The following is a 17,543-nucleotide window of genomic DNA, read 5'->3' as shown; positions in this document are numbered from 1 at the left end:
TGGACATCCCCAATTTCCTCATTCTTATTCTAATAATGTACTAACTAGGGATGGAATTATATATCTAAAGTACAAATATAATCATGTCAGTCTCCTTCATAAATCCTTTTAAAACTAATATGGCCATTCACAATCTAACTTTGGCCTTTCATTTCATCCAAGGCTTTGCTGATTGAGCTATTCATGTTAGTTTGTGAGTTAACAAACTTTTTCCTTTCCTATGGACAATGTACAAACCCTAGTGATGGTTAAGCACTCAGCTGTTAACTGAAAGGTCGGAGGTTTGAACCCACCAGCTGCTCTGCAGGAAAAAGATGTGGCAGCCTGCTTCCATAAAGATTTACAACCTTGGAAACCCTCTGGAGCAGTTCTGCTCTGTCCTTCGGGGTCACTATGAGTTGGAATAGACTTGACAGCAGTGGGTTTTTGGTTTGGATGGACAATGTTGACTTTGGGTTAATTTTCTAGCTTTGTTTCCTTGAATTCTGATAAAAGCAGAATGTCAGCTGTGTTACCAGGTAACATTGCTTGTGTTAATAATGACCTATGATTGGGAAACTGAATTTGGACTGGGAAAATGGTGACTGAACTATAAATATCTGGTGGTAAGCCATAGCTTTGGGCTACTTTGGGTGTAATTCTTGTAACTGGTTATGTCCCTTGCAGGGCCTGAAAACTATGCTTATGGGACTGTTATAAGAGATACCAGTTCCTATTTGGGACCTAGACCTTCTAAGCACCTATCCAAAGTGGGCATTATACGCATGTAATAGCTTATAATGGCTAACATTCATTGAATATTTATTATGTGCCATGATTTATTTAATCCTCAACTAACCCCATGAGATAGGGGCAATTACTGTCCCCATTTGACTGATGAGAAGACTAAGGCTTAGACAGATTAGCTAACTTTTCCAAGGTTCCACAGCCAGTAAGTGGAGGAACCAATGGTACCCAGGTTTTTCTGACTCCAGAGCCTTGGCTCTTAACTATCGTGGTCTTCCGTCCTGCTGTTTCATGTGCATGTCATATATTCTCAACAAGACCATACTTTACTTGAAGTTATGCTTGTTCATCATTATATCCTTCAGCAGGCTTAAAACAGTATCTCGCCCACCAAACACCTGAATAGAACATTAAATAAAACAAAAAACTCATCTCTTCTAAGAACACTCCCCTCTAATTATGTCTACTCAATTTTAAAGGCTTCTTTATTCTTTATCCCATCAGTCACTCATTACAAACACATCTTATGCAGTGGTTAAGAGATACGGCTGCTAACCAAAAAGTTGGCAGTTCAAATTCACCAGCTGCTCCTTGGAAACCCTGTGGGGCAGTTCTACTCTGTCCTATAGGGTCACTAGGAGTTGGGATCAACTCGATGGCAATGGGTTTTTTTGTTTTTTGGTACATGCTTTATACTGAACTCCTACTACATGCATAACACTGTCTCTTCACCAGCACCGTGGATTTCCCTAAATTGCTGCAACATTATCCTTGCTTACTGTTACCTTCAGCACAGGAATAAGCACAAATGGAAACTGAGGACCTAGTTGTTTATTAAAAAACTGGAAAATTTTCCAGGTCATCAGTCAGCCCCAAAGAGAACAACTGGCTCATTTAATTAAAACATTACTCAAATAGAATTACGAGTCTTTAAAGGGCTCTTCAGGCAATGCCAGAACTTACTTCTGGAAGGCAGCGTTCTTTTGTTTTTTTTTCCTAAGAAGAAAACGAAGCCAGAACAATAATGAGACACCTATACTCAACTACCCATCAAATTACTAATGGCAATGACATCTGTAGTTGGTTCACTTGAAGTCCTCAAGAGACTTGCCTTTTAACAATGGTGGGAGAAGCACTGTATCCAAGTTCACATCATCCTTGACTGTGCAGACATAAAGTTCCTGGTCTTCTTCAGAACTGGCAGGAGAAATACTATACAGTGTGGATTTCATGGCACTGGCTGTAGGGAAAGAAGACTATGGCTGAGGAAAACATCATGCTCGGTGATTACAGTTTTAAAGGCACAAAAATACAAGAATTTGGTCAAGAAACTAAAAGGATGATGAATAGAGCGTATCACAGTTTAAGGTGGTTTATCCCACCCATCCTGCCTGTTCTCTAATTTTCTTACAAACTGACAACATTCTCTGTATCATATGGTGTCTTACAACTGCTCACTATTCTTGTTCACCTTACAATAACCCTCACTTCTATTATGTCACAACTCTAGGATGCCTTTCTTGATTTATATATATGTCTACCTTTTTTCCTCTCCCACTTCCCATTCAAATACTTAAGCCATCATTCTCACCAGTAATGTTCAATTGTCTATTTTGGATTCTCATCTGTATAAATCCTATTTCCCTATTCCCATCCCTGGGCTGTTCAAAAAGGAACTATTATAGATTGACTCAAGTTCTATGAGGCAAGTATTTAGTGTTTTCATCCTAGTCACATAATATCTGGGTAGCATGCTTAACTGGGAAAACCTAACGTGGCCTACAATGTCAGCAGGGAATAGGTACGTGCTTCATAAGGTTCAGGTGATGCCATGTTGAAGCATGAACCTCAGCAGCTGGACCTAGGAGGCTGAGTTTACCTGAGAGGGTCTCCCATTTGCTGTTCTCCTCCTCCTCCTTTTTTAGGTCATGAAAGAGCAAGATGTCCTTAGAGAGAAGGTCCTGGCATAGGACCTCACAGTAGAGGGGGTTTCCAAAGCACCTGCGGAGAAGGTAGCTGCAGAGAGGTAAACAGATTGTTGACTAACCTGCCCACTTGAAGGGAGCCAAGCATTAGGGTACTTGATACTGAGGACCCTTTCTTGTTTTGTTAAAGTTAGAGGGAAGCATTAACAGAGGGAAGGAGCAACACAAAAATGCAAAAACATAACTTGTATTTGGCTTTGAAGTGCATTTTCACAGTAATTTTTCTTTCTCAACTATTTGCTTCTATTGATGTTAACAGGAACTAATACCTCCTGCTAAAAGGCCTGGCAAGAGCTGGCTCGACCACATGTAATTCACGCAGTAAGCAAGCCATCTAAATCCTAACTGTACTGTGAAAACCTGGATGGATAGCCCAGGGAGGTGGCCCCTTACTGGTTTACTTGAATCTAGTCCTGGACCTCATCATGGTTACAACTGCCATTCTCTCTCCCAACTCCAGTAGGTGAGACCTAAGCCTTCTCCCTTATATTATGGCATTGGCTCCTCCCTTAATCAAGTGCCCAGCTAGTCCCAGCCACTCACATCTGCAGCTCTTGGGGGATGCTGACCACCCCCAGTTCCCAACATGCTATTCTCAACAGTGAGGTCGCTGCCAACATCAAAATGGGCATAAGGATAGCCTGAGGGCTCTGCAGGAAGTGCTGGGCCCAGCTACACAGGGTGAAGTTGGGGGTCAACGTCATCACCATGATGATGGGCACACTGGAGAGCAATGTGCCCAAAAACTCCCAGGAAGCTGCATCCATATACTGGGCCTCGTCAATGAGGAAAATCAGTGGTGTTTCCCTCACTGCCTGGAAATAACAGCAAAGAAATAATAACAACTACTGATTAGAAATGAAGTCACCTGATTTTTAAATCTACCATGAATTTCCCTCCAGTAATTTAAATAAAATGTCAACACAAGCTGGGGCTCTCAGAGTAATTTGTATCCTGAATCCAGCTAATATTTTATGAATATAAAATATGGTCTGTTTGTCTAATTCCTGAAGAAATGTACTGAGTTTCTTTAGACAAGAAATTAACTGAAAAATGAAATAAGCATCAAAATATTCTCCAAATCAAGGTTGAAGCTTCCAAATATTTCATTTTGGCAAAGGTTTCATCCTGTCTGGGAATTCCTCATACTTTAAGCCAGCAACTCCCAAATCAGGCTGCACATCAGAATCACCTGGGAGTGCTTGCTAAAAATACAAGTTACCAGACCCAATTTGTGTAGGCTGAAAAAAACAATGTATTCACTTATCCACATTGCCCATTCTCATTCCACTCCAACTGCTGCAGGTAACCATTCTGTGTTTAATGTATAACCTTCTGTTTGTATCTGCTCTTATAAAATGTATACTGTTGTTTTGTCAAGTGAATTGTTTTCACGGCAATGCTACTGTAATACAGATCACATTATTTCTCTGTTTTTATTCAGGCATGTCTTTAAGATCCCTCCATGTTGCCATGTTTTCATGCATTCCCTTACTTTTAACTTATGCATTAAATTCCACTGTATTCGTCCAAGTGTTCACATCAATACCTCCCTGGCCTCCACACACAAACACTGCAGTGAACGTGCTCCCTGGGATATATATCCAGGAGTGGAATTGCTGGGTCTAAAGGATGCATGTTATTAAAATTTGACTAGTTACTTCTAGAATGCTTTTCAGAATGGTTGCATCAGTTTCTACTCATACAGATTTTTTAATTTAGTAGTCCTGGAGTGGAGACTGAGTATCTGTATTTTCAGCATATAGTAGGTAAAATAGCTATTCACTTGCATTGAGAAATCACTGTTTTAAATTAAGTGATTAAAATTTCATTAAGAAACAGGAACAGAAAGAGCAAAGGCCTCTTCATGTATGCTGTGCTGTGCTGTAGGATGGATTCAAGGTTAAGGACAGATACAAATAGTGAAGATGTCAACAGTCAGGCAAAGGAATGTCTTAATCAAGGTGTGGTGTGGGTAGATTAAAATGAATATAAACCATCTCCACATAAAGAGAAAGTAGCAAAAGTACCCACCTCCTGAAGCACTTGAATAAAACACGCTTTAACCTTCTTTTGTCTGGCCAGGTCATCCATGCGTGAAACTTTGAAGGATAAGGGGAACTGACCAGGAAAATTATTTATATATTAGTATTCAAAATTACAATTTAATAAAAACATTCACGTTCTCCAAAGGGAACAGAAAACTATTATATTTTGACTGAGGAAGGGTTTCTGCAGGATTGAGCATAATGCTACCAATGCTGATCCAACATCAGTGTACAGTTCAGAGGGTGAGAATCAAAGTCCACTGTGGGTTAGAGACAGAGATCTTCTTTCTATACTAGACTCTGGAATATCGTTAAAGGGTGATGACTAAAGAGTAATGTGACAGGTCACAATGTCACTTTGGACAGCTCCAGTACTCTGGATGAATCTGTACATGAGACTTGTTAGAAAGAGACGCCACAGACATCTCTGACCATTTTCTGTGCTATGTGGAGGCACGTAAGCTACCACAGACCCTGAGTAGCCAAAGTGAGATTACTCTTCTACTGTACTCCTTCAGCAAAGTCAGAACCCCAGTCCGAGGCCTGTCTTCAGAGAGGGGTATGATGAGGGATTGGACAAATTATAGTTTTCTCTATTTTCCATTAAATACTGTACCCTGCAGTGTGGGTAGCTTAACAGGATGGAGGACGAGTAAATCAAATTATGGACCAGGGAATTCTAAGCCTGCTCACTTTTGGGTATCACATAAACCAAAGACCAGTGGAAGCTTCTGAGATTCAGACGATCGTTAAAGTGATATACTCTGTGGCTTGGGAACAGGGAGGTAGGATTAAAGAATAAAAATTACAACTGACTCAAGAAGACACAAATATACTTGCTGGAGATGCTTTACTGGTCAAGATCGCCTCAATATATTTAGCACTTTAAAATTTACAGTGCAATCTCTTATATACTATCTCTTTTAAAATTAATATAAAAATCATATAAAATACTATTATTACCATTTCTTACCATTTCACAGAAAAAAACTGAGGCCCAGAAAGACTAACTGATTTGCTCCAGGACATACAACTAGCAAGTGGCAGAGTCATTCCTAGAATCCACTTTCCTTATAATGGAGAAAGCCCAGGTTTCGGTGTCAAAGGGATTTCAAATCTCAACCCTGCCATTACTATGTGTTCTTTGGATATATAGATATATAGACATATACATACACAAATAAATCTCTGGCTTTATAATCTGTAAGTTGTGGATAAATCTACTTCTCAGAGTAGCAATGAGGATTAAATGAGATAATACATGCAAAGTGACTGGCACAGTTGTTGGCATACGTTGGGAATTCGATAAATGTTTGTTCCCTTCCAACTCAGTTTTTCTACTTCATGAGACAATCATCTTAGAATAGAAAAAAGGAATATAAAAGGTGTAAAGTTAAAAAACAAGTAGCCATGGACTAAGTGTCTTATATTAGAAGACAGAATGACTCCTGGATCCAACTATCCACAAAAAATAACATCAGTAACACAATTCAGGAAGCCACTGCCTTCATTACCTTCACAAAGAAGAGGTCATTAAAAAGGCAGTGAAGTGGTTCCTCCACCATCCCACGGAGCTGTCTGTGAAGGCACTCTTGCCGGTAGTAGGATGGGCATATATCAATCTCAAAGAAGATGGCCATGAGAGTCTGGATGGCATAGAAGCACTGCTTGGAATCTGCTTCCTTCAGCTTCAATGGCAACACCCTGGTGAATGTCACTACTGTCACCAGGGATCCCTTGACCCATAGAGAGGTTACTTACTCTACCAGCCCAAGGATATGGAATCTAATGATATAAGAATCCCACCAACAAGGGAAAGAAGCCCCAAGAGAAGTAGGATCTGACTACATCAGAAAGCAGGAGTCTTTACCTGTGGCCTTCCTTCTGGGCCAGGAAGTTTATTTCAGCCAACAGCTGGCTTTTTCCATAGCCTTTTCCGCCTTCATAGAGAATCGCTTGCCCCTTCTTCTGGTACAAACACCCTTGCTGTGCCACTCGGAAGGCTTCTAGTTCTTTCTCCCGGTCTGTAGGGAGACAGAGAGTACTTAACACTCTTGAATTTTTTTTTAGTAGACATTCTATTCATTTAATTCAAATTAATTTGCAAAGTTAAGTCTCAGAATGGCTCTTTTTCCCCCAGAATTCTTGGTAGAACCCTATTCTTTGATGGGGCTTCACATTTTTTCTAAAAAATCAACTCAGGACTATACAGAAATGTGTGTTGATCTTGAGGGTTTGATCAGAACTTAAGTGATAGCATTCAGAACAATTAGGTACCACGTGGACATGGGGGCAACTATATCTTCTTAGTTCTTTGTAAAAATTTCCATAATAATCATTTAAAATCTTCAAGTTTGTCAATGTCATGTAAAGATAATCCATTAACAAATATAGATAAAATGTAAATAAAGATAGGGAATATACAATGTAGGTGGCAAGAGTCTTGGTGCTACCTTCACTGTTGTTGTTGTTATGTGCTGTTGAGTCGATTCCGACTCATAGCAACCCCACATACAATAGAATGAAATGCTGCCTGGTCCTGCAACATCCTCACAATCGTTGCTATATCTGAGCCCATCGTTGCAGCCACTGTGTCAATTTACCTTGTTGAGGGTCTTCCTCTTTTTTGCTGACCCTCTACTTTACCAGCATAATGTCCTTTCACAGGGATTGGTCTTTCCTGACAACATGTTCAAAGTGAGTGAGTCGAAGTCTCACCATCCTTGCTTCTAAGGAGCATCCTGGCTGTACTTCTTTCAAGACAGATTTGTTTGTTCTTCTGGCAGTCAATGGTATACATCCACTCCTCACTTATTGACATGGTTAGGTTCCAAAGACCAGGTCATTATGCAAAAATTGGCATTACGCAAGAATGGAGGATGACCATATCAGATCACAAAATGTAGGAAGACTACATCATTATTACATAACTGCCAAATTACATCATCATGCAACTGCCAAAGCACTGAGAAACTTGGCCCAGCCCAGATGACACGTAACCTTAAACATTACAGCCAGTGTTACTCTCACCTCACACTTTGGTGTTCATTATTGCCAGACGTACACTGTCAACATGCAAAATAGTTGAATAGATATTTCACTATTGTCGTAAATGTGAAATGTCAGATAACAAGACAGTCGATAAATGAGGAATAGATGTATTCAATATTCTTTACCAATACCATAAACTAAATGCATTACTTCTTCTTCAGTCCTCCTTATTCACTGTACAACTTTCACATGCATATGAGGCAACTGAAAATACCATGGCTTGGGTCAGGCGCACCTTAGTCCTCAAAGTGACATCTTTGCTTTTTAACACTTTAAAAAGATCTTTTGCAGTAGATTTGCCCAACGCAATACGACATTTGATTTCTTGACTACTGCTTCCATGGGCATCGATTGTGGATCCAAGTAAAATGAAATCACTGACAACTTCAATCTTTTCTCCATTTATAACGATGTTGCTTATTGGTCCAGTTGTAAGGATTTTTGTTTTCTTTATATTGAGGTGTAATCCATAATGAAGACTGTAGTCTTCGATCTTCAACAGTAAGTGCTTCAAGTCCTCTTCACTTTCAGCAAGCAAGACTGTGTCATCTTCATATCTCAGGTTGTTAATAAGTCTTCCTCCAATCCTGATGCTGTGTTCATCTTCATATAGTCCAGCTTCTCGGATTATTTGCTCAACATACAGATTGAATAAGTATGGTGAAAGGATACGACCCTGACACATACATTTTCTGATTTTAAACCACCCTAAGGCTGGGAAATTTACCTCTAAAGAAGATCCACAACAAGCTGGTCCAGCACTCAGTGGGTAAACTCTGACTTTCAAAGATTCTTCTTACATGTTGCTACTTCTCAGGCAGAGCGATTGGACTCTACCTGGTAGCTGAATATTCAATGCATTAAAAAAATGGTAGATCCTCTTCAAAATGAACATAAATTCATTAAGAGGGCTGCTCTCTTTGTTTTTTAATACAATTATAGAAGCATTCAGTCTTTCGTTTTGTTTGTTTTTTAAAACACATTTAGTCGTCTATGGCTGACAAAAATATGATTTAAGTCAGAAAAGAAAACTTACCTAATAAAGGCTGATTTTTATCTCTCTTTCTGAACAAATGTCTCTTCCCAAACATTCTGGGGAAAAGAACAAAGGGAACTATGTCTATTAAAAATTATTTTAAGAACAAATTGTCCCCCTAAGAAAGTACTTTCACACAACTAAAGAGGTACAGAGCTCTGGACATAGGGATTTTTAAAAAAAATTGTAGGAGGAGGGAGAAGTATTATTGATTATTCTAGGTTCAGGAAAGTGAATAAATTGTGAAGGACACAAAGGGAAAAAAAACCCTGGCTTAGTGACTTAATGCGTTCTCTTCCTGTTAGAGAGCAAGAAATTCATTGAGGAACAAGCTAAGAGCAAACATAAAGCTAAAGATCTCATAAGATCCCTTATGTTCCCTATTCTGGCAGGCCAGTGCTAGTAGCATCTTTCTTTCTAATTTCTTACAACTGAATACCTATTTTTCCTATGCCCTGGAAAAGATGGGAATGAACTATCACACAATGACACTCACACACATCTTCTATGGCCAAGGTATTCATACATCTTCCCTGGGTTGGAGATGTTTTTCATCATCTTCTCTGGGAGTTTCTTGAAGTTATAAGCAGGTAACATGGATCTTAGATATGTGACCTCATCACAGGATACCAATCCTGGGTAAGCAGTTATCATTCTGGCCACTAGGCTCACTTTTGGGCCAATAACTGTGTCAGTGAGACAGGAAAGAGAAGAGTAAAGAATTTTTGGACCACCTCCTCTACCTTCATCCCTTAAGTCACAGAGTTAACAGTTCAATGTCCTAGTCTACCTGTATATTCATGTCTTGCTACTGCCCCAACCACGCCACAGAATACTGGTCCATTGGTGATACTGATGGAAACAAGCCTAGGGATCGATCAGAAAAGCAACAATGGGTAAACTGTCAGAATTTACCTCCAAGTCAGAAGCTTCCATGTGAGGTACTAGATCTGCCACTCTCTAGATCCAGAAGTAGAACTTAGAACAATAAAGGTCAGGGGCTGCTGTCAGTTTACATATGATGGATATAAAATACTGAATATTAGGGAGATAATCCAAATGAACACAATAGTCCCCTACTCTAGTTTTAGTTGGGGGGTCATTATTAGTAAAAAGATAAAAAAAAAAAAATCTGTCAGATATTTTAGATCTGCTTTTTTAAACACTTTCAAATTGATTATCTCATCTAATCCTTTGACAAAAGAAAAAACAGAAGGAGCTAATTAACTTCCCCAGCAAAAATTAATAGCAGAATCAGAATGAAAATCCAGGCCTCCTGACTCCTAGACCAATGCTATTTCCACTATATCATCCCCACTGCCTCAGATAAAACCCAAAATTAATGTTAATACAAGGTTAATAGATCAAATAATGTTAGAATGTTTGAGTGAAGGAATCATAAGAACATCAGGACTGCTAATGGAAGATTTCTTGAAGCAAATTCATCTTTGGAATACATTTTTAACGCATAATATTTGTTCAAATGGATGTATACATTCTATTCACTCAACAAGCATTGAGAAGTACTTACAGTACCAAATACTGGGCTGGATGTTTAAAATACTCTGCCCTGGAGACGTTCAGTCTCCAGAACTAAAGGAGATGAAGACATAGTTACAGGTCAGCAAGACAAATCTATATATTAGAGATTACTACAGCCTGTTAATAGAACAAAGAGAAAGGATGTAGTAACTCATACTGGAGGGTAGAAAGAGCTCTCATAAAGAGGACTTTCCATCTGGACCTTGAAAATTGAAGATACTGCCAAAGTGGGGTACCAGCATTCTATCCAGTGGGAAAAGGCACCCGGGCTCTGAAAAGCCTGGTGTGTTTGTGCAAAACTAAGTAGTTCAAGACAACCAGAGCAAAGGAGTTTGGAACACGGAGAGAAGTGAGAAGTTGTCCTACCTAGGCCAGGAGGAAAAGTATTAGGGATATGAATTATTAAAAAAAGGAGGGGGCATGTAAACTGCTTCAGGTGTGGTGAAGACAAAGGTGGCAATGAGCAAGTCAGACAAAACAGAGAATAAGCAGATTTACTCGGCTGATGCGAAGATTTCATGTGACAGGTAGTAAGATATGTGAATGGAGGAAGGGTGCAATGAGACATAACTAGTTTCATGTTAAATGAACCAATAAACTATTTTTAGTTGTTCAGAGAGTAGGAAAAGTGGCAACAATCTTAACATTATTGTCTCCTAAGCCATCCAAACACTCCTGCCTAGCTGTAAGGATAGGAACGAGGGCTCTGATCATTCATTCACTGGGCCCACTGCTCATGGTGGGAAAGATACACCCAAGACAAGAATCAGGCAGTTGTTTCTGCTGCCACACCAAGAGCAAGACTGAAAATCTTCTAGTGCTTCATGCTGCTTCCTCTGCCTAAAATGCTTTCCCATTTTCTCCACCTGCGAACTCCTCCTTACCTTCCCAACCAGGCTCAACAGTCATCTCTATAGTCAAGATTTCCCTGGTGCCTCCAAGGAGAACAAACTACTTCCTCCCGTTGCACTTTGTTGCAGCTCCTACAGCATTTTATTTCTGCACTTAAATTTGACCGTATTAAATTTAGTTGCTTACTTAGCTGAGGAGATGGCATCTTATTTACGTCCACAGCTCCTAGTACAGTGCCTAGCTCATAGTTGTGCTCAGTTAATGCTTGTTGAATGAATGCATTTATGCATACAAGATACTTAGTTATTAATGAAATGATAATAATACTTTTCTCACTTGGTTATTTATTTTTTTTTATTGTGCTTTATAATTTCCTCCTGCTCTTCCTGACAGTCCATGTTCCTTCCTTCTTTGAAAACCCTTCCATTGAAAAAGAATTACTTTTTCACTCAATATATATGTAAATATATGTCATGTGTTTCTGGTGTTGTAAAACCATAATGACGAGATTCTGAGACTCCCTGGACCTTAAAAGTATCCTGAAGAAACAGTCATAAACCAGAAAAGGCTTGATCTATCACTGGACTCAGGGAATCATCTTTCTTTTGTAAATGGGCTGAAAATTGAGGTATTTCTCACATTAGATAGAGAAACTTAGAAGGTGAAAAAGGAGGTATGGAATGTGGTTTTGGTCCTAGATGAGAGCTGATGTCATGCAGAGAGGCACAAGCAAAGGTATCTGCTACTGAGGCCACGCAGACACCTCTAAGACTAAGTCTCTACACTTCAGTTACAGGTGAAGAAGCCAAGTTCCAGCATCTGGTTAGTGCAGCAATTCCCAAAACATGTTTCTCAGAACACTAGTTCTTCTGGACATTAATGGGGTTTTTCTGGAGAAAAGTGTTAGACGATCAAGTAAATTTGGGAAATGTTGGGTAAAACCAAAGATAACAGATTTCTTTACTGCAAGACTACTCAGAACTGTTATGTTAATGTATACTGTGAACCTCCAAGAAGGAAATATAGTTTGCTTCACTTCCCATATTTTTTTTCATGAGTATATTAGAGACTAGTCTTTCATAAAACACACTTTGGAAAATACTAAATTACTGATTATGCTTCAAGGAAAAAACACTGACCTTGATACCTAGTCTTCAGGCTCTGACATGATCAAGCTATTTGGCTTACTAACATAACCTCTCTAGATTTTAGTTTCCTTAAATTAAGGACGTCAGACCAGTTGAACTCTAAGATCTCATCTAGCTCTTGAAATCTATTATATTCTAAACCAAATTAGATCCAATGGACCAAGTTAGGGCCTAAAAGTCACAGAAGGCATACTTAAGGGTACTGTAAGACAGTCATTAAGGGCCAAAGAAATGCTTATCTCAATCAGGGCTAAGGGCCAAGGGCAGGACCCTTGAAGGCCACAGATCGATGCAAAATTCAAGAACAGAATATATCTGCACTAGAAGGGATCGCCCAGCACACCCGTACTGGAGATAAGACTAGGAGGTAGGTTGTAGGAATACCTGCGGATACCACCAAGCCTGAAAGAAGTGCCAACACACCTGCTTTGGGCTAAAAGTTTGACTATCTATCAAGCAACTGCAGAATCTTTGTTATCTGTAAAATAAGGAGGTAGATCAGATTCCTTTCTAGTACTAACATTCTATGACAATGTCTCTACAGTTATACCACATTAGTAATGTATGTTATCCCTTTCAGGAAGTATTTTGCATTTTGTAAGAGGCAGCCATAGGTTAATGGAGGAAGAAAAAAAAAACAAAAACCCACAAGATTTGAAGATAGAAGATCTGGTTTTCATTATTAGTTCTGCTATTTGCTAGCAACTTCTCCTCTATGGCATTTGTTTCCTCATACATAAAAGAGGGATAAAATATTTCACACTAATAGAATCTACAAAAGTATTTTACAAATTTTAAAGCACTATATACATGTATGATATTGTTTTTATTCAATTAAGTTATGGAAAGCAAATTAATCTTTGGCTCAATGTTAACATTGGAAATAACTGCTTTCAAACTTGTTCGTGTATATACTTTCCCCATAGTTTTCTAGTAAAGAAAAGTCATTTGAAAAATTCCATTCAACTCTGTCATAGTGAAATTAGTGAGAAAATGGATTTTTCTATACCTTCTTTAGAACTAGGTTTGTGTGGAAGGGGTCGGGGGGATGAGTGTGGAGGTCCTAGTGTGAGAACCTGTGTAAGGTACACAAAAAGCAGTGGGATCTGGGACAGACCAAGAGTGAAAGCCAAGGAAGAAGCTAACCAATTGTGGTCTCTTCTTATCTAGGAAACTGCCCCACAACTTCTCTGCTATCCTCCTGTAAATGGGCAGCCTTCGTTCTACCTCTCCTCCACATACAGGTATATAGCTTGCACTCTAGTAATTTATAGATTTGCTTGTTCCTTTGCAGTGTTCTTGAATCTTGCTATATGAGTTCTGTTTCCCTCACTGGGTAGAAACTTATCTTTATTTTCCCTGCGTATTCACTACAGAGTTCTGTACCTAGAGATTTCTTAATAAATCTTGTTTGCTGGCTTCTCTTAGCATGTTCCCTCCCCTTTATGAACATTCTGGATGTCCTCTACTCCTGCCACTTGTCACTGCCTCCTACCCTGCCCAAAAAATCCCTGGGGCCTGAGAAGCTCCTCTCTGCCCCACCTTCCTCCTCACTTGGTCTCAGCAAGATTCTCCCAGCAGAAGCTGAAGATGCTGAAGGAGCTCTCCAGGGCATGGGCACACTCATCTGGCTTCTTATCTCCAGGAAGGCCAAAAATACAGAGGAACATGCAGCCCTGGAATAGATGAAAAAGAAGGAAAAGGGATGTTTCCTTGGGGGAAGGAATATTGGCTTGCCTCAGCTGAACCAACTCCTTGAATGAAGCCAGATTCTTTCCTAACTGGTCTTCTTTAGGAACAGAGGATTCTACAAGATTCATGAAAAGGACACTCTGGACCACATCAACATGGAAATTTAAAAAATGCAATAAAATCTTGATTTAACTGAACTCCTACTAACAACTCAGCAAACTGCAACTGAAAACACAAGAAAGGCTGATACTAAGAATTTTTTAAAAATTCAGTTTCTAGCATACACCTTATAGGTAGGTCTATCTATCTACATTTTCTTCACTTGTAATGTCAAATATTTTAATGTGGCTCCTCTCCAAGATCCTCAATTATCAGAGAAATATCTGGCTATATTCACTATCCAGAAAACATTCTTTATCCTCTCATAAGGGTTTTTCAACAAGAAATTGAATTGAAAAATATATGGAGGTTAACTATGGGAGTTCAATTAACTAGAACACCCCATTCCTTAACTATTATTAGTTGAAGTTTGAATGTAATAAAGCTTGTAACAAAGTAAGCAGCAAGTAATATAACACATTAACACTGACTTCCGCCTGTGTTATGAGAGATAAACTGGTCGCACAGACTATTATTCCTCACTCACCTTTAATGCTGATGGGTCAAGTTCCCTTGTACTTACTTTCTCAAACATAAAGATCCGGCTCAGCTGGCCACCCCCTTTCTCAATGGCTGTGGAGATGTATAAAGCAGCCTCCTGGATAAGATGACACAAATGCAACATCCACGCTGTCTTGTGGAACTCTAAGCTGACCAAAACAATAGTCACAGTACGAAATTCGGATACATACTCCATAGGTTGGCCTTCATCAATCTGCAAAGGTATAGAAAGTTACCTTGTCTATATCTTCAACTCTTGGCATCATGTTTAGGCATTTTAAGTCTATATCCCATGGTGAGTATGGGAAAATAACTTACAGGTGTCAGGCGAAAACTTAAAAGAAAATTCAGCTTCAAGAGATACAGCAGACATACAAACCAGTGTACCTGCTTATCTGACTTAAAGGAGCCCTGGTGGCACAGTGGTTAAAGTGATCAACTGCTTAACCAAAGGTCAATGGTTTGAAACCACCAGTGGCTCCACAGCAGAAAGATGTGGCAGTTTGCTTCCGTAGAGATTTACAGTCTCGGAAACCCTATGGGGTCACTATGAGTCAGAATCGACTCAACAATGGGTTTTGGGTTTTTATTTGACTTTAAACCTAATTCACTGATGAAATTTGCCAGGCTTTTATATTTTCTAAGTGTTAGCCTGATATATCCAACTCCATGAGTCATTATATCACTTACAAAGAGATTCACACATATGCATATATACAAAATCTATCAACATATATTTACCAAACTGTATGCTATACCCTATATCCTGCTTGTATTGTATCAGGTTCTTGAGGGGCAAACTGAAAAACAATACAGCTTCTGTTTTCTAGGACTGAGCAACCTAACTCAAGTTATAAGACATGCCATCACAGCAATTACACTGATGTATATGGGGAAATCTGTTGGGATTACAATGAGAAGCAGGAGACGAACTGTCTCAATACAAAAAGGTCATCACATATACATGTTTACAAACACACACACAGTCTATAATGTGACTCAAAAACTAGGAAACTAGGGAAAAAACCTTCTTCAAAAGGTTTTTCATTATGTGCTTCCGCAGGGTTTGCTCAAGTGCAGAGTCTGGATCCAATTCTAGTGCAGTTCTTAGAGTGTCTAAGAAAGAGAAAACAAACAAAATGTCTTAGGCCATAAAAATTAATCTTTAAAGTTTGGGGCTTGGGTAGATAGGAACAAGTAACTCACCAGCACTTGTACGGTAATGCGGCAGATAATCCAGGCACTTGTCAAAATGCTCATCAAAATCAAATGGGTCAATGATCCGCATATCTCTTAACTAAAGAAAAGAAATAAAGCTGTTCAATTTTGTGGCTACCCACCAACTTGATCATCTTTGTTTCTATAACAGAGGGGCTAAAGACTCTACCTCCCTTGTTTACCCTTTATCTCCCAGCCTTACTGTTCTGCCTTGTCTATCTTTCTGGAAGAATGTCCCCAGCCTCCCTCCAAACCAGCTCCAGTGGTTGTTGGTTTGGTCAGGCAATATGTAAGCACCACAAGACCACTGTCCTGTGTAGCAGAAAGGCCTTTGCAGGATGTGTAACAGGTGGGCTGGCCTCCTACCTTCACAGCTTCATCCTCCCTCATGATTTCCACTTCAAACATGTACTGCTCACAGAGCTTCCAGCAGTTCCAGGACAAGACAATTTCATTTGCCTGAGCCAAACGCTGAGCTAACTGGACACCGTCTACATCCCGCCCAATGACCAAGAGGTACTGCCGCTGCTCGTCTCCGATAATGACCTGGGAAATCCGACCTGCAGACAGACCTATCGAGAAAAAAGGAGACAAGTGGAGAACAGCCAAACTCAATTAGAAAACTATGTAAAGGGCAGGGCATGGAATCTTCACATGGCTCTATGCAAATTTGGGAAAATGACTATGTCTTTTTGAGTACCATTATGTTCAGGTGTAAAAACAAGGAAAAACCCTAATATTTCCAGACTAATAGTTTTTAGAAGGAGCCCTGGTGGCACACTGGTTAAAGCGATCACTGCTAACCAAAAGGTTAACAGTTCGAAACTACCAGCGGCTCTGTGGGAGAAAGATGTGGCAGTCTGCTTCCATAAGGATTTACAGCCTTGGAAACTCTATGGGGTTGTTATGAGTCAGAACAGACTTGACATCAGTGGGGGTTTAATACTTTTTAAAATCCCTAATGACAAGGATATTGAAAATCCAAAGTTCAAAACATCATGCCAATCTGCCTTCATTTGCAGAGGTCTTCTATGAGCTTACCTTTAAAAATAACACCTTGCCCCAGATTTCCATCTGTCTTAAACATACCTAAAGACAGACATTCAAACAAGCCTGAGTTGTGTGGGAGAAGACACAAGGGATCCTAGCCTCCAAGTGTCTCTAAATTGCTCCTTTAATAGACAGCTAGGTCTTCATGGCAGACAACTTAGAAAGGATACCAAATTGTTATACTCAGAAGCTGCTGCCACAGTTCCAGAGCAGAAAAGCATCATTTAATCTAGCATACTAACATCCCTCCTCAGGTGTAACCAAAGCCGAGTGAGTAGGCAATCATTATTTTACCAGACATGGGCCTTACCATCTTTTACTCTTATCTCCTTTTTTTTTTGGCCCTGGGAGATTTCTTATTGCTAATACAGCTGAATTTTTTTTTCCTTTTTTTTTTTAATTTTCATTTATTTTTTTATTGTACTTCAGGTGAAGGCTTACAGAACAGATCTGTTTAAGTACACGTTATTTTATGACATTGGTTAACAACCCCACAACATATCAACCCTCTAACTTCTCAACCTCTTTTTTTTTT

General features: G+C 39.4%; 2 protein-coding genes across 2 annotated transcripts in view; both read right to left on the bottom strand.

Moving 5' to 3' along the window:
* Positions 1–1,015: 1,015 nt before the first annotated feature.
* On the bottom strand, positions 1,016–14,954 carry LOC111821105 (adenylate cyclase type 10-like). The gene is made up of 9 exons (XM_023734170.1): positions 14,763–14,954; positions 13,943–14,064; positions 9,637–9,713; positions 9,343–9,532; positions 8,847–8,902; positions 6,630–6,783; positions 4,746–4,832; positions 2,606–2,742; positions 1,016–1,966 (listed from the first exon to the last, which is right to left on the bottom strand). Exons 1-9 carry the CDS (start codon positions 14,934–14,936, stop codon positions 1,812–1,814), a joined length of 1,152 nt encoding a protein of 383 aa, XP_023589938.1. The 5' UTR covers positions 14,937–14,954; the 3' UTR covers positions 1,016–1,811.
* A 763-nt stretch (positions 14,955–15,717) lies between these two features.
* The window catches only part of LOC111821106 (adenylate cyclase type 10-like), a 15,987-nt gene continuing 14,161 nt past the window's right edge, over positions 15,718–17,543 (bottom strand). The window contains exons 4-6 of the mRNA XM_023734172.1: positions 16,325–16,530; positions 15,947–16,037; positions 15,718–15,856 (exon numbers count right to left, since the gene is read on the bottom strand). Of these exons, the coding sequence (XP_023589940.1) occupies positions 15,747–15,856; positions 15,947–16,037; positions 16,325–16,530 (407 nt within the window). The 3' untranslated portion in view covers positions 15,718–15,746. The remainder of the gene's footprint in view (positions 15,857–15,946; positions 16,038–16,324; positions 16,531–17,543) is intronic.

This window comes from Trichechus manatus, unplaced genomic scaffold, assembly GCF_000243295.1.
Source record: "Trichechus manatus latirostris isolate Lorelei unplaced genomic scaffold, TriManLat1.0 scaffold00065, whole genome shotgun sequence".
Lineage (NCBI taxonomy): Eukaryota > Metazoa > Chordata > Mammalia > Sirenia > Trichechidae > Trichechus > Trichechus manatus.
Note: the sequence above shows the minus strand (reverse complement) of the source record. Positions and strands in the feature narration are given on the sequence as shown.

Coding starts and splice junctions, on each gene's coding strand:
- LOC111821105 (XM_023734170.1), bottom strand. CDS start 14,936: ATGGAGTATGTATCCGAATTTCGTACTGTGACTATTGTTTTGGTCAGC. Junction 14,065..14,762: donor GGATCTTTATGTTTGAGAAA/GTAAGTACAAGG, acceptor CATCTATTCCAG/GGCTGCATGTTCCTCTGTAT. Junction 9,714..13,942: donor GAGAATCTTGCTGAGACCAA/GTGAGGAGGAAG, acceptor ATCGATCCCTAG/GCTTGTTTCCATCAGTATCA.